Source organism: Patella vulgata, chromosome 9 (assembly GCF_932274485.2).
Source record: "Patella vulgata chromosome 9, xgPatVulg1.2, whole genome shotgun sequence".
In the NCBI taxonomy this organism is placed as follows: domain Eukaryota; kingdom Metazoa; phylum Mollusca; class Gastropoda; family Patellidae; genus Patella; species Patella vulgata.
The window spans coordinates 7,662,515-7,686,566 of NC_065887.2; the positions used below are offsets into that span (position 1 = coordinate 7,662,515).

A 24,052-nucleotide genomic window follows, 5' to 3' on the forward strand; every position below is an offset into this window, starting at 1 on the left:
ATCAAACATGAAACGCTATATATATACTATTCAAAAAAAGTGGGTATGTTTGATTTTTAAGTGTTATTAAAGTCACCTAATGAAACTGACGAAGAAACAAATGACAAAATGAAATGAAGTTCACATTCATCAATTTATTCCAAATGATCGTTAGACTAAGTAAGGCACAGACTGACCATTATAAGGGTAAAATGATACCCGGGGTCAAACAGCAAAGTTACCACAGCATCACAACCAAGTCAGTAACGGGTAAATCCTCCTCTGTTTGCCAAACAAGCATTGATCCGACGTGGCATACTCCTAATGAGACGTCTAAGGTCATTTTGGTCCAGATTGTCCCATTCCTGTTGCAACGCAGCAGCAAGTTCTTGGACATTGGCAGGACGTTGTTGACGTTGACGTAACCTCTGTCCAAGCATGTCCCAGACATGCTCGATGGGGGAGAGGTCGGGACTCAGTGCTGGCCAAGGTAATGTGGTGATGTTCTGTTGTTGGAGGTAACCTGTAACGATCCTGGCCCTGTGACATCTTGCGTTGTCATCCTGGAAGATGAAACGGCGGCCATGACGTCGTGCGAACGGCACAACATGGACTGCCAAGATGTTGTCCCAGTAGTACTGGCCTGTAACACGCCCTGCAACAACATGTAAAGCCGTTCTTCCAGCAACAGTGATGCCTCCCCACACCATAACAGAACCACCCCCAAATCGATCATGTCTGATGACGTTAACGTCTTGGAAGCGCTCGTTTCGACGACGCCACACCCTCCTACGTCTGTCCAAAAAATCAACAGTGAGCCTTGACTCATCTGAAAACATCACATTGCTCCAGCGTCGATTATCCCAGTGTTGACGATCCCTACACCAACGACGTCTTGCCTGAATGTGATGATCTCTCAAACAAGGGATCACGCGAGGACGTCGGGCGCGAAGGTGACCCCTATGCAGTCGATTCCGAATCGTCTGGCCACTCACTCTCACACCAGTGTCTGTTTGAAGACGAGCGCTGATCTGATTTGCTGTGATGACACGATTTCTCAAGGCCAAGGTACGGATAAATCGATCCTGGGCTTGAGTTGTCGCCCTTGGTCGACCTGAGCGTGGTCTGTCCTGTACAGATTGTGTATCACGGTATCTGGACCATAGCCTGCTTATGACAGACTGAGAAACATTCATCGTCCGCGCCACAACCGCCTGTGTTGTGCCGATCTGTAGCATGCCAAGGGCACGTAACCTTTCATTTTGGGTAAGCCGACGCATATCAAAATTTGTTTTCTGGTCACTAAAACAATTAAACTGATGTTTCCACCCTGGAATTCAATGCCACAATGACTGTAACATTCAAAGTCAGAGTCGTGCAAATCTTGGGTTGGACCCCCATGATGATCCCAAGCATCACATGCATTCCATGCGGTAGCTATTGGTGCGTTACATGTAACTGGAAATGTTTCTTCTGTTAGGTTCTATAGTGACTTTTTTCGTAGTCATTTGCATATTTTAGTATTATGCCCCCAAAATCAAATATCCCCTACTTTTTTTGAATAGTATATATATATTAATTAGCAGTTATCAACTTCGTCGGATCGGAAGTAACACGAAATGAGGTCAGCGACATCGGGTTGGGGAAACCCTTATATCTAATTGATCGAGGCGTGTAACTAAAACTAAAATTGACTTTCATAGCTGACCGCGAATTAAAAATCTCAGAATGACAACAGACTCTTCTCATTGGTAGGGCCCTATGCATATTCATCTCTCAGGTAGACAGATAAAGTGATAAAAATTAATATAATATTTTTTACGAAAAATATTTTGCTTTTTAGTGTGACAAAATGCTCTATAACTTTCATCAAATTGAATGATTATTAGGCGCATAGAACTGATGTGTACAGACTGTTACTAACAAAAACAAAACGGAATTCCTTTGACCGCATTTCGTGTTCTCTTGGCTGATCTGCGCGAGCAAGTCACGTGACCCACATTAGTCAAAACTTAACCCATTTCTATGTGTAAACTTAGCCACAGTTAGTGAAAGTAAAATGCACGTTCAGTTATAGAGCCTGCTATATTATAAACACGATCTATATATACTCTTAACACGGTTTGGAATATGACGGACGAGAATTCAACTAAGGTAACTACTTTTCAAATTCATCGTTTCGGGACGGTCAATACTCAACAATGTCACTGTCAGTGCCAGTGTTGAATGGACCAATTTTGTTGTTTTATTTCTACTACTAGCCTACTACTACCACTACCTAGACCAGCGTAGTTAAACTCAGGTTTTGGCACACAGCAGACGCTTCTTCAACTAAATTGTTATTTTGTACTTGTAAAGTCTGAGTTATTGGGTGATATTTTCGAGTTATTTATTGAGTGTTATTGGATTGTCATTGGACTGTTATTTATTCGATAATTCGGTAATTCCACGCGCCCCTATATTAATGGCATTCACATTGGAATTGGCAATGCCAATAATAGCTGCAAATACACGCCGTCAAAACTTTATCTTACATCTACCCTAGGTTTTTTTTTATATATATATATATTTAAATACAGATCTTATTGGATTTAAATGCCCCGCCTCCTTATTTATACATCTTTCATCAACCAATCATATGAATATTCTGTCAGCAGAGGCCGTGGACGTAACCTGACCTGAGCCCTGGCCCACTGCCAAAACACTGACAACCAAATAAAGAAGGGTTGAATGGAAACAATGAGTGATATCAGAACAAAACATTAGTGTTAGAATTTGTGCAGTAAAAGTGTTAACCAAGATCCCTAGCAAAATAATTACACTTTGGAAAGAAATGAAATGAAATGAAATGGGGTTTAACATCCTACTGTTCTGCTTGAACTGGGCTAATAAAGATGGGCATACTCTTATATCGACTTCGAAGGGATCTTTTATGTGCATGCCAATGTGTACACTGGACCTCGATTTTTGTTCCCATCCAAACGACTAGACAGCTGTCCTTGTCAGGCCCTCCGTCCTGCATCACTGACAAGGGGGAACCACACACCTTTGAAAGAAAATACATGTATAATGTATTACATTCTGAAGTTGAAACCTAGCTGCAAATGGTCATTTTAATTAAGGGGGGGGGGGGGTAATCACAATTTTGAGTAAAACCCCTGTTTAAAATATGGAGAATATAGTACAAATAAAAAAAAAAAAAAATTATTGAAATTTTGTTCCCCTAGCCAATTCCCCCCCCCCCCATGCTCTCTGAAAATTTAACCCCCTAATTTAGCAAATTGTTTTCAATTTTGAGCTTGAATAACATCAAATAGTGCAGGCTTATCATGCATACGACTTTATATGACATAGGCCACGATAAGGTGTTGAACTAACATATGGTTTTGGGTAAATTGATTTTTTTTTCGAAACTGGGACAAATCCAGTGTAATTTTTGATATGGTTATACACAAAATATAATAAAGAGAAAATAAACACAACTTCATGATTAAAATAGTACAAATACTAGCATTTAGATTAGATATTGTGGGCATTTGTCAATAACTAAACCATACAATGGTCTTGAGAGTTGATTATTGGTTTGTCAGTCTAAATAATAATTTAGGGTGGTTGGATGGCTGAATGGTTAGTTCGTGCGCGCTGAATCATAAAGTCTATCATTGAGTCAACTGGCATGGTTTCAATTCCCTGGTTGTACATGACAATGAGTAGAGTTGCCTGTTCAACCTCGGGGGTTTTCTCTGGGTCCTCCAGTTTCCTAAAGACCCTACGCGCAAGCAAATTATTCAAATAAAATTGAACCATATGATAGTCCCGAAATGACATAGTTTGTGTCGAGTGGACGTTAAACCCCATTTCTCTCTCTTCCTCCCTCAGAAATCAATAGAATATCTTTTTAGCAATAACAGCAAGTTGAGGATGACAAATTAGGTGCATATTGAACTGCCTGACAATGGTTTTTTTTTTTCAAACTGATAAATTTATTTGATGAAATGTGGGTCTTCTAACTTTTCATTACCGGGTACTTCATATATATCAATATATCAGTGTCTTTTTGGTGTTAAAGATACATTATGGGAGATTAGATTAAGAGCTGGCAGTTCTCACTATAATAGTTAAAAACTAGATGATGTAAAGGGAATTTGCTGAGAATTTCAGTCAAATCCATCCACCCTGAACCGAGAATTCAGCGATTGAATATTAGGCCTAGCCTTGATCATCATTACTAAAGTCAGTAGAATAAAAAACATAGTCTTGATTATCCATTTTTTGATTTAATCAACAGTAGCATACAAGGTTCTAATCCAATAAATATCGCAGGCTAGTGATGCTATCGAGAGTTGATTATGGTCTGGATAAGTTAATTAATGTCTAATTAATAATTTAGATAACATTCGAGGCTAAAAGAAAGACCTGCAATTGGCAGATTTCGCTCTTGCATAATGTATGTTTAAGTTGCATTTAATTCCAGGTCATAGAAAATGGTTTGGCTGAAATTGGTTCAGAAGACAAAGACGAGAAAGTAAAAGTATTGATTAAAGATGAATTCTGTGATCCAGATAATCCAGTAGCTATTAAATTCCAAGACATCAGTGCTGCTGCTTATAAAATAAAAGGAGGAATACAAAAAACTCCATGCACAGTAAGTATCCCAAATATGTTAATAAGAGAGAGAGAGAAATGGGGTTTAATGTCCACTCGACAAAAACTAACATATGGTTCAATTTTATTTCCATAATTCGCTTACGCGTAGGGGTCTTTAGCAGTGGGGGGAAAACTGGAGGACCCGGAGAAAACCCACGAGGTTGGACATGCGACCCTACTCCTTGTCACGTACAACCGGGGAATCGAAACCCCACCAGTTGACTCAATGACAGACCGTATGATACAGCTCGTGCTAACCATTCAGCCATCCAACCCCACTCATTATGATATAAAGCACACGCACTAACCATTGAGCCATCCAACACCCCATGTAAATAAGCATTGATCTGTTTTGAAAAGGATGGTTTAATGTTTGTCAATGATATTACACAAACAATAACAACAGTCCGTTTGTCTGTCCATCTAAAATTGGCTTGTTGACATGATAGAGGCTGCAGTTTTCAACAGATATTTCTTACAAATTTGGGTCATAAGAAGACAAGGTACTAACCCTATCGACATTCATCAGTTGATGAGAGGAGGAAATCCCATTGATTTGAAGGGGGTTGGATGGATGGCCGTATGGTAAGCATGTGCACATTGTATCATAAGGCTTCCTCCCACTGCTAAAGACCCCTAAGCGCAAACAAATTATAGAATTAAAATAGAACCATATGTTAGTCCCAAAATGACCTAGTTTGTGTTGAGTGGACATTAAACTCTCTCTCTCGCTCTCTCTGCTAAATATGTATTTCCAATCCGCTAAATAGCAGGCTAGCGATGGCACCGAGAGTTGAATATGGTCTGAATAAGTTAATTAATGTCGAATTAATAATTTAGATATCATTTCAGGCCTAAAGAAATACCTGCAATAGGCAGATTTAGCTCTTGCATAATGTATGTTTAACGAGTAAATAATGTTTTATCTATAAATCCCAAAATGTTCCTTTTTATGATAGGGGAACCACGGTGGCTAGGTGGGTTAGACGCTGGCTAGCTAGCCTGGAGGTCGGGTGTTCGATCCCTGCATTGGCCGAGAAAGTTCATCGGGATTTTCCTACATGGTTTCCCCTTGTCAGTGGTGCAGAACGGAGGGCCTGGCAAGGACAGCTGTCTAGTCCTTCGGATGATACGAAAAACTGAGGTCCCGTATATACATTGGAATGCACGTAAAACATCCCTTGGCAGTGGGTAAACGATATCAGAGTAGGCGATAGTGCTGCTGCCCAGGCAAAATTCTCAGTAGCACACTGTATGGCGTATGCCTGTGTTCATTAGCCCAGTATAGGAGCAGAACAGTAGAACGTTAAACCCCATTTCATTTCATTTTTATGATAGATATCACAGATGTCCAATTTTGCAGAAATGACAATATACTTCAAAAAAGAATTTCTTCAATACACTGGAAGGTAAGTGAAAATTAAGGCCACTGTGGCCTAATCTTATATTGAATTCCAACTGCCAATGGATCTTTTACGTGCACACAAATGTATACAGGGGACCTCGTTTTTTTATCCCATCAGAATGACTAGACAGCTGTTCCTGTCAGGCCCTCCGTCCTGCACCATTGACAAGGGGAAACCACGCCGGAAAATCCTGATAAACTTTCTCTTCCATTGCAGAGATCAAACACATGACCTTCAGCTTAACGAGCCAGCGTCTTGCCCACTTAGTTAGTCACCATTGTTCCCTATCACAGAATGATGTGCTTGTTTAGAAAAGGTTCCCCTCATTTGACCTATGTTTATATATTTCAGTTTTAAAGAAAGAGGTGCTAGATATACATTATTGATGTTGTCAGAGGTACGTGTGACTTTATTTGCTTCTAAGTGTTTCACAATAAACGTCCTTGCTGATGGAATTCCCACCAGACGTTGCTAGTAATAACACGTTTCCATGTGACCTTATCGATGGTAAGAGGACCGTATTTCGACGTATCAGAATTAAATTCCATATGAACGTTTGTCAACACACCAGTTCATAACGAATGTACAGGAAAACAGTGCTGTAAGGTAAACAATGAGGTCACATGGGACCGCCCCCTCTATGGTGTCACCTAGAAATTATGCCCCTTTATCTTTAGCGAGGACACCCATTCATCTTTATGATCTTTGGTTGATGTTATGATGTATAACTAAAAGGGGGGTCACAGTGGCTAAGTGGGTAGAACGCTGGCTCGCTAGCCAGGAGGTCGGGTGTTCGATCCCGACATTGGCCGAGAAAGTCCATCTAGATTTTCCGGCGTGGTTTCCCCTTGTCAGTGATGCAGGACGGAGGGCCTGACAATGACAGCTGTCTAGTAGTTCAGTAAGGGATGGAAAACTGAGGTCCTGTGTACACATTGCCGTGCATGTAAAAGATCCCTTAACAGTTGGATTTCGATATAAGAGTAGGCCATCTTCCTTATCCTAGATCGGAGCAGAACAGTAGAATGTTAAACCCCATTTCATTTTGTATAACTAAAACTAGATTGTTTGAATTGCAATGGTCAAGGATTACCACAAAAACTGTACAGTATTATATTGGTTGAACTCACGGACAACATATTTAACAACACATCTGTAAATTAAAATCTATTTTATTAAAATAGCTCTTAGTCACATAATAAATTTAAATCTATTATATTAAGGCCACACAAAATAAATGTCTTGTTTCTCGGGCAACTGACAGCTGAAACTGTAGGGAGGGAGGGCGGTTTCTTTTTTTTTTTTACTCATTGATGGTGCAAAATAAAATTTGGCTATTGCTGAAAATTGTTGGGGCGGGAGGGCGGTCTTTCTTTTTTTTTTTTTTAAATGAGAAAGTCATTACTTGTTTACGTTTTTGCTTTCCGTTATATTCAACTTTATTGTACATATTTAAAACATAAACCCAAAATCAAGTCTACTAAAACACTGAGACTGAACACTGACTGAAAGGAAAATAATTTTCCATATTTAATTCACATAATTGAAATTGGTTTAAAATAAAATTCCATACGACTATGTAATAGCCCTCCATAAAGATGTAGGTACATGCGGGATATTTTTTTTACGACTTGCTTGTCGATGTGCAGGCGGGCGTTACATATTTATTTTTTTTCATCAAGACTAATAAATAGACTGCACGCGCAACCAATTTTGCGTGCGGGCGGTGCCCGAGAAACAAGTTATTTTATTTGTGTTGCCTAAAATAACATTGTTGTTTGAAAATGTTCCAAATTTTGCCAAAATCTGCCTTATTGCAAATGTAAACACAAATAGTATACTTTCCTCTGAATTATCATCTTGCCTATAGATGTAAGTATCTGAGGCACAATATTTCCACTGTGAGGGGTCCTATAGGCAAAAAACACAAACTTTATTTTTAGAGGCTCGCTCCCCATTTCCATTATTCGAATCCCTGGTTGTACGTGACAAGGAGTAGGGTCGCCTGTCCAACCTCGTGGGTTTTCTCCGGGTCCTCTGGTTTCCTCCCACTGCTAAAGACCCTGACGCGCAAGCGAATTATTGAAATAAAAAAATTAAACCATATGATAGTCCCGAAATGACTAAGTTTGTGTCGAGTGGACATTAAACTCCATTCGGCCATCCAACACCCCTGAAAGAATGATGAGCCTCCACTTAGTCCACTATATAAATCTGTACATGTATATTCGTACGAAATAAGGACAACTGCCAGGGTGCTGCTATGGTTGCGTCAAGTTATGTAAGTGTTACATGTTGCTAGCTTCATCCCAGACTTCTACGTATTACCAGGTCTTGGCAATAGAAACATTTCTGTCAAAATTTAGCACCTTTTTTTTTTTAGCTTAAATTGTACACTCCACATGGTGTTTTTACGCCCACATTTTCATGTGAACGTATATTGTCGTCGCCCCGGTCCATCTGTCCACAATGTGTTTGTGGACACCCTATACAGGTCACAGTTTTTATCAGATTTTAATTGCTTTTTTAACTGATTATCTGTCCATCCCGTATAAAATGTGCATCTTGTTTGGCAACCACTTGTTTTAAATAGCCCTCATCTATGTTTGTTTCAAAATTTCAGGAAAAAAAAAGATCAGGTGTAATTGCTGCCAGTGCTGGAAACCATGCCTTGGCATTGAGTTATCATGGAAAGTTATTAGATATACCTGTGACAGTAGTTATGCCAAGAGTAGCACCATTAATGAAAGTTAATGCATGTGTTCATTATGGTGCTAATGTTATAGTACATGGTGATGATATCGGGGAGGTAAAAAGATTTTTGTAGGCTCACATTTTAATTCCTTGATATGATCATATTTTTTATGCGATTTTGATGAAACTTAAAATGCATATTTATAAACCAAATATGTTCAAATATATCAACGTTACAACATAATGATGATAGAGTTCGAATTTTGTAAAAATCGGATAGAAACTGCTGGACAAAATGGCCGCTCCCTGTACGCAAATAGTATTTAAGTATGTAATGTCGAGGTTGTGGACACGCTAGAGGTCACAATTTTTATCTGATTATGATCAGGCGCCTGTAGCGTGGAAAATATTTCAGTAACATTAAGCTAGGACTAAGTATAATTTGTAAAGTCTGAATGTCCATGTTCACAAGGGGGATCACATGGCTAAGTGGGTAAGACGCTGGCTCGCTAGCCTGGCGGTCGGGTGTTCGATCCTTGCATTAGCCGAGAAAGTTCATCCAGATTTTCCGGCATTGTTCCCCATTGTCAGTGATGCAGGACGGAGGGCCTGACAAGGACGTCTGTCTAGTCCTTCAGATGATAAGAAAAACCGAGGTCCTGTGTATACATTGGAATGCACGTAAAAGATCCCTTGGCAATTAGAATTCGATGTAAGAGTAGGCGATAGTGCCGCTGCCCAGGCAAAATTTCCCTCATAGCACACTGTATGGCGTATGCCCGTCTTCATTAGCCCAGTATAGGAGCAGAACAGTAGGACGTTAAACCCCATTTCATTTCATTTCCATGTTCATAAGCGAGATTATCAAATAACTGGTCTGATTCCGATTTCTAACTCAGGGGCAAATAACTTGTCTGAAACCAATTCTCTTTCAGTAGATATAATAATACCAAGGTGAGAAACGGATTAGAATAAAACAATTGGGATCAAAGTTCACTACCCTAGATTCCATCAACCAGTGGCAATACTCACTAATTTTCGCTAGGCAGACAATCAAGTCTGTGATGACGTTTTAAAATGATCAAAATCACCCGCTTTAAACGTCATTGTAGACTTGATTGTCTATTCTTGATCATGCCATGCTGCGAGTGTGGTAAGCAAGCATCCCTATTATTCAAATTCAATGTTACTTCTTGTTTTTTCAGTCCAAAGATCATGCCATGAAACTGTCAGATGAACAAAATCTGACATATATTAATGGGTAATTATTTTAATAAGTTAACAGAAATCTACTTGTAAAACAGAGTACAGAGTGATGTAAGATTGTGTTTTTCTTATTGAAAGGAACTTGTGCATAATTTAGCCACAATCATACCTGGAAATAACGGGTCGGACACCAATCTGGTTAAAACACAGATCCTATTTCGTTTCAATTTTATAGTTCAAAATTTCGTTTTACTTGTCTTTACTACACTTGGATCTGGAAGAGTTGTTATTTAACTCGTGTTCTGAATGGTGTCAACGATAAGCCAATGAAACGGTCTGTTACGGCAAGTTTTAGGCATGTTTTTCACGGAACTGTGGGTAATCCACTAGTAACATCAATGCTGATTGGTTAATCAAATGTCTGACGTCATAGGGTAATAAGTCGGTCTTTTGACCCCTGACCTGACCTATCGCTATAACTTGTCAGATCTTCATGTAGTGTAGGCCATCGAAAGTATAAAGAAATGAAACGAAATATAGATCTGTATTTTAATCAGATTGGTCAGACACAAACAAAGTCTGATCGATTACGCAACTTTTCACTGTCCAGGTGAAAATTTATCGGTGTGGATCCAATCAATCACCGTGCTTTTCCCAACCAACAGTGACATGTATCCACCTCAAGTATCATGACATTCAAGTCATTTTAATGGGTTGTATTTTTATATCCATGTTAAATCAAAACCAGCTTCCTCGAACAAACGAAAACTAAGCAAATCTAACCTTGTTGATAAGTGGATCGCAAAAGATATTTTGCTGTTTGTTTTCAATCTGAATCGTTATACAAAAGTTGTCACAACAACAACCCATCCACCCATTTGTCAATATTTTAGACATTGATAGACTTAAACTGCTTCAATAGCATTTAGTAATTGACCTGAAGTATACAGGTCACAGTTCTCTGGAATACAATTACTGCTTGTAATAAGCCGTACCGGTAATTGTATTCCATAGAATTGTGACCTGTATGTTGATATACTTTGTGCCAAATGTCAGAACATTAGGAAATGAAATGAAATGGGGTTTAACGTCCTACTGTTCTGCTCCTATACTGAAAGCTTTGTGTGATAAAACATTCATCAAAATTTTTGTCATGGGTGACGCCGTTGGTATTTTGGGAACTTGAAGGCAGTTCCAATGGCGGACTACATCATACAGCCGAGGCTAGATGTAGGGTACTGGAGCCTGGTCAGGTTTGCCGAGTGCACCAATGCTACAAGAAACGAAGCGCCAGGAGTAGCATGCAAGGCATACAAAATCTAAGTAAGGTTTATGATTTATTTTAATTAAGATATGATCATCCACACATATTAGCTGGTCAGGGTACAATGGGTCTGGAAATTGTGGACCAGGTTCCAGATTTAGATGCTTGTTTAATACCTGTTGGAGGAGGAGGTCTAATTGCTGGCACAGCTTTAGCTATAAAAAGTTTATACCCCAATGTTAGAATTATAGTAAGTATATTATTTAGCTTATTTTATATAACTAGCGGACCCACGGTGGCTAAGTGAGTAAGACGCTGACGTGTTCAGAATTGTTCAGAATTGTCCGGCGTGGTTTCCCCTTGTCAGTGGTGCAGACGGAGGGACCGACAAGGACAGCTGTCTAGTCATTCGGATGGGACAAGAAACAGGTCTTGTGTAGGCCTACACATTGCCATGCACGTAAAAGATCCCTTGACAGTTGGATTTTGATATAAGAGTAGGCCGTAGCTCCGCTGTCCGGGCACAAGTTCCCCCATAGCACACTGTATGGCGTATGCCCGTCTTCATTAGCCCTGTTGGAGCAGAACAGTAGGACATTAAACCCCATTTCATTTCCTTTGTATATTTGGCCTTTTAAATGTCTACATTATAAAGTGGTCATATATTGTCCATTGCCATTCAATAGTGCTTTAGAGAGTAACATTTACATAGGAAGTTCCCAGGAAGACAGAATTTCCCAAAAAAATGTGCCACCTGAAGAAATCTTGGTGTTGATTAATTAACAAATATAGTTTGTTGACTAAGTTGACTCCTTTATAAATTATGCAGGACGGAGGGCCTGGCAAGGACAGCTGTCCAGTCATTCGGATGGGAGGGAAAACCGAGGTCCCGTGTACACATTGGCGTACACATTGGCATACACATAAAAAAAATAAAATTTCCCTCATAGCACACTGTATGGCGTATGCCCGTCTTCATTAGCCCTGTTGGAGCAGAACAGTAGGACGTTAAACTCCATTTCATTTCACTTCATTCATTTCCCTTTATAAATTCCTAGTAGTTGATATCTGTTTCATGGTGTCTGTCATCCTATTTATATAGTTGTTTTTTTTTTTAAAATATGTCATTAAAAGTTTGATATATGATTAAGATAATTTTAGGGTGTTGAATCAGAGAGGTGTGCCAGTTTTTCATCTGCTTTAAAGGAGGGTAAACCAGTATATACCAAAGCTTCGTCATCATTAGCAGATGGTAAGTTTATTGATAAACCTTGAGAACGTTAATACTGTCAGTTTTAAAACGATATGAAAGAGTTCATTTCATATACAGGTAACAATTCTATAGAATACAATTACTGCTTATTACTGAGTGACGTTTCGACTAGGTTTCTCTAGTCATTATCAAGCAAGGATGATAAGTGGAAGCCATGTTTGAATTTGTTTCGCGTAGCACTAGTGTTGTCTGGAAACTCTACCTTGTAATTTTATCCACAGTTGGATGAAAATGAAGCGGTTGTTATCTCCCTTAACACTTTATTTGATGTTAGAAGTTGGGAAAATAGTAAAACTAGTGTTAAATTACATCATAACTATTTACTCCAACACTATATTTCACCTCACCCATAGTAGCCGTAAGTCATGTTTACATTAAAAAAATTTAGCGTGCCAGTAATGGGTCTGAGAATGGAATGGTTATTTTTTATACGCCCTCATTTTCATGTGGACAAATATTGTTGTCGCCCCTGTCTGTCCTTCCATAATTTGTTTTTGGACACTCTATAGGTCACAATTTTTATACGCCCACATTGAAATGTGGTCGTATATTGTCGTCGCCCCCGTCCGTCCGTCCGTCCGTCCGTCTGGCGGACCGGCGTCCACAATTGCTTGTGGACGCTCTAGAGGCTAAAGTTAATATCCAATTGACTTTAAATTTATATACAGTGTTTAAGGCCATGAAACGAATAAGGCTATTGATTTTTAGCGATTTCCGATAATTACTGCCAGAGTTATGGCCCTTGATCACTTCAAAAAATCTTGTCGACGCTCTAGAGGCTAAAGTTAATATCCGATTGACTTGAAATTTATACAAAGTGTTTAAGGTCATGAAGCCTATTGATTTTCAGCGATTTCTGATAATTACTGCCAGAGTTATGGCCCTTGATCACTTCAAAAAATCTTGTGGACGCTCTAGAGGTCAAAGTTAATATCCAATTGACGTTAAATTTATACACAGTGTTTAACTTCATGAGACGAAGAAGCCTATTGATTTTCAGCGATTTCCAATAATTACTGCCAGAGTTATGGCCCTTGATCACTTCAAAAAATCTTGTGGACGCTCTAAAGGCCAAAGTTAATATCCGATTGACTTTAAATTTATATACAGTGTTTAAGGTCATGAGATGAAGAAGCCTATTGATTTTCAGCGATTTCCGATAATTACTGCCAGAGTTATGGCCCTTGATCACTTCAAAAAATTTATACACAGTGTTTAAGGTCATGAGATGAAGAAGCCTATTGATTTTCAGCGATTTCCGATAATTACTGCCAGAGTTATGGCCCTTGATCACTTCAAAAAATCTTCTGGACGCTCTACAGGCCAAGTTAATATCCGATTGACTTCAAATTTATACACAGTGTTTAAGGTCATGAGACGAAGCAGTCTATTGATTTTCAGCGATTTCCGATAATTACTGCCAGAGTTATGGCCCTTGATCACTTTAAAAAATATTGTGGACGCTCTACAGGTCAAAGTTAATATCCGATTGACTTTAAATTTATATACAGTGTTTAAGGTCATGAGACGATGAAGCCTATTGATTTTCAACGATTTCAGATAATTACTGCCAGAGTTATGGCCCTTGATCACTTCAAAAAATCTTGTGGACGCTCTAGAGGCTAAAGTTAATATCTGATTGACTTTAAATTTATACAGTGTTCAAGGTCATGAGACAAAGAAGTCTATTCATTTTCAGCGATTTTCGATAATTACTGCCAGAGTTATGGCCCTTGATCACTTTAAAAAATATTGTGGACACTCTACAGGTCAAAGTTAATATCCGATTGACTTTAAATTTATACACAGTGTTTAAGGTCATGAGACAATGACGCCTATTGATTTTCAACGATTTTAGATAATTACTGTCACAGTTATGGCCCTTGATCACTTTGAAAAATCTTGTGACGCTCTAGAGTCTAAAGTTATCATCCGATTGACTTCAGATTGATACACAGAGTTTAAGAGCTTGAGACGAACAAGTATATTGATTTTCAATGAATTTTTATGTCTTGAACAGCTAAATCCATGATATTAAAAACCAAACAAATTCTAATGGGTTTTCTGATAATTACTTCATGAGTGTATTATAAATGTTTCATTACCGAAAGAAGTAAAAATATGCGACAACACTTGTTGACTGCCCGGACGATTTAGCGTATGTTTCGTTTCCTGGCAACCTATCTTTATCCAATTTTGACAGATATTGGTTTATTTCCCGAAGATCTGGAATATGGCCCTTGATTGTATGAAAAATCATGTTTTTAGCTTGTGGACACTTTAGAGGTCACGATTTTTATCAGATTTTGATGAAACTTAAAATAATTGTTTATAACCCAATAATCTTGGTTCCTTTCGATATCCGGGCATATTGGACCTTAACTTAATCGATTATGGCCCCTAATTGAATGAAAAATCGTGTTTTTAGCATGTAGTCCTGCTAGAGGTCAACATTTTTATATAATTTAACAAAACGTTTGAATATATCACTGTTACACAGTAATGATGGTTGTGTTTGAATTTCATAAAAATCGGACTGAAACTGATGGACAATGTGGCCACTCCCTGTATGTAAATACTGTAAAAGTATGTAATATCAAGGTTGTGAATGTGGACCCTCTAGAAGTCACAATTTTTATCCGATTTTGATGAAACTTAAAAAATTGTGTTAACCCATAACTGGTCATTGTCGACTATACAGCTAAGTGGTCACAGTTAACTAAAGTCGACCACAGCAAGAACCTTTTTTATAAGCCGCATTTGAGTATTTAGTTTTGTATTTAATTGATATGGCCATGTATGCATGTCAGACAGGAACTTGTCTTGTCAAGGGCATTGAGAAGAACATGTCTTTGTTCAACATTTTTTGAAGAAAAACGTAATTTAACGATGTCGGGAACGTTAAAGACGCTTGAAGTGGTTGAAATACTTATGAATTATTCCGACTCAGATTTAGAATGATTTGCAAATTATAGATCAACTTATCCCCTTCAACTTTTTTATTGGTGTCAAGAGTCTGTCACTTATAATTATTCGGCATAGTCGATTGAAATAGGCATACAAAATATTTCACATCAGCCTTTATTTAGCCTGACCACTTGACGTCATGACGTCAAAATGTCGTCGACCAGTTAAGGGTTAATATCACAAAGATCTTGATTCCTTTCAATATAACAGACCGTAACTTCCGGGATTATGGCCCCTGATTGACGAAAAAATTGCAATTTTAGCTTGTGGATCCTCCAGAGGTCACAATTTTTATTATCCTATTTTAAAAATTATTTAAATATTTCCCCGTTACACCCTGATGATGATCGAGTTCAATTTTTGTAACAATCAGAACGAAACTGCCCGACAGAATGGCTGCTACTTGAACGCAAATAGTGTAAATGTATGTAATACCAAGGTTGTGGACCCACTAGATGTAGAGGTTACAATTTTTGTCCGATTTTGATGAAACTTAAAATATATGTTTATATCCCAAAGATTTAAGTTCCTAATATCAGATCATAAATTCTTGGATTATGGCCTCTGATTTTATGAAAAGTCACATTTTTAGCTTGTGGATCTTCAAGAGGTCACAATGTTTATCCGATTTAAAAAAAAAGGTTAAATATAGCACTGAGTTTAAATTTCAGGAATATCGAAACGAAATGGCCGCCCTGTGTACGCAATTGTGTAAAAGTATTATGGCCCCTGATTGTACGAAAAATTATATGGTTTTTTTTAGCTTGTTCTCTATCCATTTCTTGCAAAATGTGGGTGTATCTTGCCTGGCAACCACTCGTTTGTAGTGTAAACAGGTCAAACATAAGCGTTCCGTACTGAGAACCGTTCCAATATGGACGTCTGAAGTGATGTGGTCTCGAACGGTTCTCAGTACAGCATGTTAAACGCTATCTTGATTATTGCACTGCGCAAATGAACTTTGACCTTTCTTTACCTTTGGTAGCGTAAAATCATCAAGTAAGTTAATGAGACTGCTACAAGTCGCTTAAATGAAATGAAATGAAATGAAATAGGGTTTAACGTCCTACTGTTCTGCTCCAACTGGGCTAATGAAATCGGTTGGTAATCAAAGGCTCAGAGCAACATTTAAAATGTTGGAACAGGAAAATGAAATGAAATGAAATGAAATGGGGTTTAACGTCCTACTGTTCTGCTCCGACTTGACTAATGAAGACGGGCATACACTATACAGTGTGCTTTGAGGGAACTTTTGCCCAGGCAGCGGCACTATGGCCTACTATTATTTCGAATTCCAACTGCCAATTGATCTTTGATGTTAAAGGACAATATTGGTGACAGTCATTATCACATATGTGATAGAACTGGTTAAACACTTTCCAAATATTATTTTATCACAGAGATCATTGCTAAAATGGATGAGTAATCAATGTTTCAACAATAGGAAGTGACGAACGCAAAAAGAAAACATGAGTTATCCCTTTATATAACTGAATGAAGTGATGGGTGATAACAGATACATGGGCGAATTGCTGCTCACTGTGAAAGGATATCTGATTATCTAGACCATAATCAACTCTTGATGTCATTGCTAGCCTGCGATGTATATCGGATTAGGTTTTGATTTGCTGTTCAACGTCTGTTGATGATTAAACGGAAAAATGGATAATCGAGACTTTGTTAATTATCGTGACAGCAGTAACAATGAAAATTGAGACTACAGTGATTTTAAAATAAAGATTTCTCGGCTTAGAGTGAGGCAATTTGACTGAAATTTTCAGCATATTCCCTTTACACCATCTAGTTTTTATCCGCCCACATTGAAATGTGGTCGTATATATTGTTGTCACCCCATCCGTCCGTCGGTCGCTATAGAGGCTTAAGTTAAAATCCGATTAACTTTAAATTTATACACAGTGTTTAAGGTCATGAGACGAAGAAGCCTATTGATTTTCAGCGATTTCCGATAATTACTGCCAGAGTTATGGCCCTTGATCAAGTCAAAAAATCGTGTGGACGCTCTTGAGGCCAAAGTTAATATCCGATTGACTTTAAATTTATACACAGTGTTTAAGGTCATAAGACAAAGAAGCCTATTAATTTTCAGCGATTTCAGATAATTACTGCCAGAGTTATGCTCACTTCAAAAAAATTGTGGACACTCTAGAGGCCAAAGTTAATATCCGATTGACTTTAAATTGATACAAAGTGTTTAAGATCATGAGAGGAAGATTTCTGATAATTACTGCCAAAGCCTTAGGTATGACCCTTGATCACTTTGAAAAATCTTGGGACACTCTAGACGCTAAAGTTATCATCCAATTGACTTCAGATTGATACACAGAGTTTAAGGTCTTGAGACGAACAAGTATATTGATTTTCAATGAATTTTGATAACTTAAACAGCTAAATCCATGACATTAAATGTTTCGTATACTAAACGTTAGCATGGTGCAGAACTTTATTAAAACCAAACAAATTCTAATGATTTTCTGATAATTTCTTAATAAGTTGTTGCTCTTAATCAGATTTTAGTGGATTATAAATGTTTCATTACCGAAAAAAGTAAAAATATGCCGCTGTGGGCGTATGTTTCGTTGCCTGGCAACCTATCTTTTAACTATTATAGTGAGAACTACCAGCACTTTATCCAATCTCCCATAATGTCCCTTTAAGCTAATTCTAAATAATTTTATGTTTTAGGTTTAGCTGTGCCAACTGTAGGTGTGAATGCTTTTATTACAGCTAAACCATTAATAGATAAAATGGTGGTTGTCAAGTAAGTTCTTAGTTTGTCTTCCTTATTCTAGTTTTAGCAATGGTAAAAGATATATGATAATGTTAAACGTCCTACTGGGCTAATGAAGATGGGCATATGCAAATATTTTTGCTAAGCCCAAGACTTTAAAACGCTCCTTTTAATTGAGGTAGAATGTTCAAACTTAGTGTAGATGTTCATTTAGTGATGATTAACATTTTCCGCTTAGGTTAAGCAGAGATAACTTTCATTGTAATTGAATAAGAGTGATGAAACCTTGACTAAATTGAATCATGAGCATTTTCTGCACAGGTTAAGAAATTTGATTGGTTGAGATTTTGGAACATGAAAATTTTCATTCTATTTGGGTGAGAATGATGAGACTTTTGTATAGTTTCGTTATATATCAATACCTTGACTATTGTTAGAATATTCAATCTGATTCAAACACAGATCCTATTTCATTTCGTTTTTTAAAGTTCAAAATTTTACTAGTCTTTACTACACTAGGATCGGGAAGAGTTGTTATATAACCCGTGTTCTGGTTGATGTAAAGGATTAGCCAATGAAACGGTCTGTTGCAGCGATTTCTTGGCATTCTGTGCACGGAACTGTGGGTATTGAACAGAAATTTAAATGTTGATTGGTTAGCGTAATTAAAAGTCTGGCGTGATAGGGTCAAAAGCCCTGACACGACCTCACATTACAAGTAGTCAGATCTTCATGCAGTGGAGGCCATCGAAAGTATAGAAAACGAAAAGAAATATAAATCTGGAATTTAATCAGATTGTAGAATATTGAAAGACCAGCTTCTTCAACTGGCATGGTTTCAATTCCCTGGTTGTACGTGACAAGGAGTAGGGTCGTCTGTCCAACCTGGTGGGTTTTCTCTGGGTCCTCCAGTTTCCTACCACTGCTACACACAAGTGAATTATTGAAATAAAAAATTGAACCATATGTTAGTCCCGGAATGACCTAGTTTGTGTCGAGTGGATGTTAAACCCCATGTCTCTCTCTGTTTTAATATAATAATTGTTGTATATCAGGGAGGAATATATAGCTTTAGCTATATTACGTCTTATAGAGTTAGAGAAGGCTGTAGTTGAAGGGGCAGGGGCTACTGCATTGGCAGCCATCTTACAAAATCAAGTACCAGAATTGGTGGGTAAAAAGTAAGTTGTATTTTGGTAAAATCAATCTTATCCATCTAGGTTAAAATTTAACTAAAGCTAATTTTCAATGATTTGACAAAAATCTTTTTGCTTAAATTACCAGAAGTTTATTTGAGCTGAATCAAATATGTACTTAACCCGAAGGCAGCAGTGTTTATTTATTAATTTAAAAAAAATTACAGTAGTTATTAGGGATTTGTATTGCAGCCAAAAACCATCTAGCAACTATTTAAACATGCATTATGCAAGAGCTAAATCTGTCTATTGCAGGTCTTTCTTCAGGCCTGAAATGTTATCTAAATTATTAATTAGACATTAATTAACCTATCCAGACTATATTCAACTCTAGATGGCATCACTAGCCTGCGATGTTTAGTGGATTGTGAGCCGATTTACTGCATAACTTTCCTTCACAATTTAACGATTAAATGGATAATCGAGACTATGCTGTTTATCGTACTGACATTAGTAATGATGATCAAGACTAGGCGGAAATTCAATCGCTTTGTTCTCGGTTCATAGTGGATCAATTTGAATGAAACTTTCAGCAAATTGCCTTTACATTATCTAGTTTTTAACTATTATAGTGAGAATTGCCAACTCGTTATCAAATCTCCCATAATGTATCTTTAATTTAATATAAATTTATACACAGTCTTTAAGCTTGAGAGATAAACAAATTCTAACGATTTCTGATAATTATACAATGGGTTAATTTGTTACTCATAATCAGATTTTAATGTGTTGTAAATATTGTTTCCTTTACTTACAAAAGAAAAAATTTGTGACAACCCTTGAAAAAGATAAATGTGAAATTAATTAATATGTGTCATCTATTTATTTTGGTATTTCTGCGGGGGAACATCAGCCTCACCATTAGCTTGTATTTAATGTATATTAGTGTAGAAGTAATAGACCAGACTATATGTTAATTGTATGTTATAGAGTAGTGATACCATTATGTGGTGGTAATATAGATACGACAGCTTTAGGTCGAGTTATAGAAAGAGGTTTAGCTGCTGATGGTAGATTAGTAAGATTTGTTGTAACAGTAACAGATAGACCGGGTGGTATAGCTGATTTAACCAGATTAATAGCAAATTTAGGGGTCAGGTACAGTACATTTATTTATTAACAACTAGCTTAGCACTTTAACTGCTATATAAAAGGGGGGATGGGTGGCCGTATGGTTTGAGCGGGCACGTTGTATCATAAGCTCTGTCATTGCGTCAACTGCCGTGGTTTCGCCTGTCCAACCTCGTGGGTTTTCTACGGGTCCTCCCCTATGTGCAAGCGAATTATTGAAATAAAATTAAACCATAGTCCCAAAATGACCTTGTTTGTGTCCAGTGGGTGTTAAAACCCATTTCTTTCTTTGCCCGAACAACAGAATTATTTTTGCCTACTCTTCTTCAAATTCAAATTTTCATATGTTATATTGCATGGGGGGAGGGTTGGATGGCCAAATGGTTACCGTGTGCGCATTGCATCATAAAGTCTGTCATTGAGTCAACTGGCGTGGTTTCAATTCCCCGGTTGTCTGTGACAAGGATTAGGGTCGCCTATCCAACCTCGTGGGGTTTCAACGGGTCCTCCAGTTTCTGTCCACTGCTAAAGATCCCAATGCGCAAGCGAATTATTGAAATAAAATTGAATCATGTGTTAGTCCCAAAACGACCTAGTTTATGTTAAGTGGACGTTAAACCCCATTTCCCTCCCTCTCTCTCTATTCCATGCATTTCAAATGTGTATACTAATAGAGGCATGTATATAATGTACTTACAGTATTAAAGATATATTTCATGAACGAGCATGGTTAAAGTCAGATGTATTTGCTGTACAGGTATTGTAGTATTTATTATACTATATCTAAACTACCGGCAAAAATAATGTTGCAATGAGTTTACACATGATCAGAAAACATTTGACAAAATATACCTGGTGTACACTTCGCAGTCAGGATATGCTGAATTTCATGTATAATTACCTACGAATGTCCAAAATGAACAATGACCTTTTTCACGCAAACTTTGACAGCTCTATCATCAGTTCTGTTAAAACTAAATCAACCACCATATTTGTTTTCATTGAATATTTTGAGAGACTCTAAATCACGCAGATGAAGAGAGCAAAAACGCAAAATTTTTGAATGTCTGGGTATTTTTACGCAACTCGAAATTGATCCAATGCGACCTCTGAACGGGGTGGCCGTGGGGGGGCGTATGGTTAGCGTGTGTGCATGTTGTATCATAAGGTCTTTCATTGAGTCAACTGGATTGGTTTCAATTCCCTGGTTGTATGTGACAAAGAGTAGGGTCACCTGTCCAACCTCGTGGGTTTTATCCAGGTTCTCTGGTTTCCTTCCACTGCTCAAAGACCCTTATGTGCAAGCGAATTAATGGAATGACCTAGTTTGTGTCGAGTGGACGTTAAACCACATTTCTCTCTCTCTTAAATCGATGATTATTCAAATTATTTGATGGTATGTTAATTGACTGACAGATAAATTATCTGGTCAATTAATTCAATCAAGACTGGGGGGTTGGATGGCCGAATGGTTAGCACGTGCGCACTGTATCATAAGGCCTGTCATTGAGTCAACTGGCGTGGTTTCGAATCCCTGGTTGTACGTGACATGGAGTAGAGTTGCCTGTCCAACTTCATGGGTTTTTCCGGGTCCTCCGGTTTCCTCCCCCTGCTAAAAACCCCTACGCGCCATCGAATTATTGAAATAGAATTAAACCATATGTTAGTCCTGAAATGACCTAGTCTGTGTCGAGTGGACGTTAAACCCCATTTCTCTCTCTCTCAATCAAGACTGGCAAATATAAACGGGGAGATAACCACATAGTAGATAAGCAAGACAGGGTGTTCACAACTTGGAACACTTAAAATTCCAGGAGTTATTTACCAGATTCCTTGAGTCTCAGTATAGAATTCTATATCATAATGTATTTTCTTACGCTTGAAAAACATTTACGACGACGAACTCAGTAACTTTTGAAGAAAGATTCGATATACCTACGTTCAGTTTTATATCTTAAAATATATAACCAAACCAAAATTTTTAATTTTCTAGGAGTTTCAAGGAGTAATCTTGTTTTTCCAGGTTTTTCCAGTACTGGAAATCACATTTTCATTTTTCCAGGATTTTCAAGGAGTGTGCGAAACTTGCTAGCTCGAGATATACAGTTATTATGAACCATTTAATAGTGTGTAATTAATGTGTAAATGTTTTATTTTAAAAGGTAAAATGTGTTGTTGAAACAAGAGATGCACAACATACTAAAGAACTAGAAGCTGAATTAATTAAACATTATGGTAAAGTAGTGTGGGGACCAGTGTACTTTTGAATATGATAAACTCAATTGTGTGAATCTCAGTGGATATTTTATTTTGTATAATTTTAGATAAATTAAGAACAGGTATCATTATTTGGTTTTGCTATTTATCTTAAATGTCTTTTAAAGATCTCAGACAGCTTTAATAGAACTTCTTCCTGGACACAGGCTCTGGATAAAATCTGGTGTCACATTTGACCATAATTACTGTTTTATAATTGAATTGATTCATATTTCTCTAAAAGTTGTGTGTGTGTGTGTGTGCGCATGATTTTTGTTCCCCGCCTTTTGGAGAAAGCCGGGGAGTAGGATGGTCAAATGGTTAGCAGGTGCGCGCTGTATCATAAGATCTGTCATTGAGTCCACTGGCGTGGTTTCGATTCCTCGGTTGTACGTGACAAGGAGTAGGGAAGCCTGTCCAACCTTGTGAGTTTTCTCTGGTTCCTCCATTCCCACCCACTGCTAAAGATCTCTATGCGCAATTGAATTATTGAAATAAATTTCAACCATGTGTTAGTCCCGAAATGACCTAGTTTGTGTCAAGTGGTCATTAAACTCTCTCTCTCTCTCTCTCTCTCTTTCTCTCTCTGTCTCTCTGAGAAAGCCTGGGAATATGGAAATATTCAAAATAAGTTTGTCTGTCGGCCCAAGAACTGTGCTTCTAGTTTCAAATATAATTTTAAGAAGACAAATCGGGAAGTGACACAAATAAAAGAAAGCCGTTATTGTTACCAACAGAAGCAGAAAGTGGTAACAGCTACAGTGACAATTTTCCACTCACAGATAATTCGTCTGAAACTAGCTATTCATAAAAAGAATTGACTGCCACAAGATTGGAAAAAGGGAGAAATATAAGAAATATTAAAAGACATAAATCTGCCTATTAGACATTAATTAACTTATCCAGACCATAATCAAATCTCGATGTCATCTCTAGTCTGCGATGTTTATTGGATTAGGTTCCGATTTGCTGTTCAATTTCCATTCAAGATTTAATCATGAAATGGATAATCGAGAATATGTTTTTTATCGTATCGACTTTAGTAATGATGATCGCGACTAGGCCAAAAATTCCATTGCTAAAATCTCGGTTTTTCAGCAATTTCCCTTTACATTATCTAGTTTTTAGCTATTATAGTGAGAACTGCCAGCTCTTTATCTAATCTCCCATTATGTATCTTTAAGCGAAAGGTATAGTTTATTCATGTAGTCCCACAAACTAAATTCATACTATTATTTTTTTTAAAAGTTATTGCTGTCTCTCAGTTTGACGTGTGGTCTCATAATAAGACATATGTAAAATGAATGTATATAAACTGATTTACATACAATCGTTTTTGTTTTT

The 24,052-nt window shown here is 37.6% G+C and overlaps 1 protein-coding gene across 2 annotated transcripts; it reads left to right on the forward strand.

Annotated features, from left to right (window-relative positions):
* Positions 1–1,989: 1,989 nt before the first annotated feature.
* LOC126831695 (L-threonine ammonia-lyase) lies at positions 1,990–24,038 on the forward strand. 2 transcript variants are annotated; one of them, XM_050562355.2, is made up of 13 exons: positions 1,990–2,133; positions 4,454–4,624; positions 5,965–6,035; positions 6,384–6,429; positions 8,656–8,841; positions 9,932–9,987; positions 11,284–11,446; positions 12,358–12,448; positions 18,140–18,215; positions 19,241–19,366; positions 20,312–20,479; positions 21,152–21,209; positions 22,615–24,038. In XM_050562355.2, the coding sequence occupies exons 1-13, from the start codon at positions 2,110–2,112 to the stop codon at positions 22,717–22,719; spliced, it is 1,341 nt and encodes a 446-aa protein (XP_050418312.2). In that variant the 5' UTR covers positions 1,990–2,109; the 3' UTR covers positions 22,720–24,038. The 2 variants fall into 2 exon arrangements, with proteins under 2 accessions (XP_050418312.2, XP_050418313.2); XM_050562356.2 differs by lacking the exons at positions 1,990–2,133; positions 5,965–6,035 and having other exon boundaries at positions 4,487–4,624.
* The last annotated feature ends 14 nt before the right edge of the window (positions 24,039–24,052 follow it).

Excerpts from the sequence above, each read along its gene's own strand:
- LOC126831695 (XM_050562355.2), top strand. The coding sequence starts at position 2,110 with ATGACGGACGAGAATTCAACTAAG. Across the intron at positions 19,367-20,311 it reads CCAGAATTGGTGGGTAAAAA|AGTAGTGATACCATTATGTG; the intron begins GTAAGTTGTATT and ends TGTATGTTATAG. Across the intron at positions 21,210-22,614 it reads CAGATGTATTTGCTGTACAG|GTAAAATGTGTTGTTGAAAC; the intron begins GTATTGTAGTAT and ends TTATTTTAAAAG.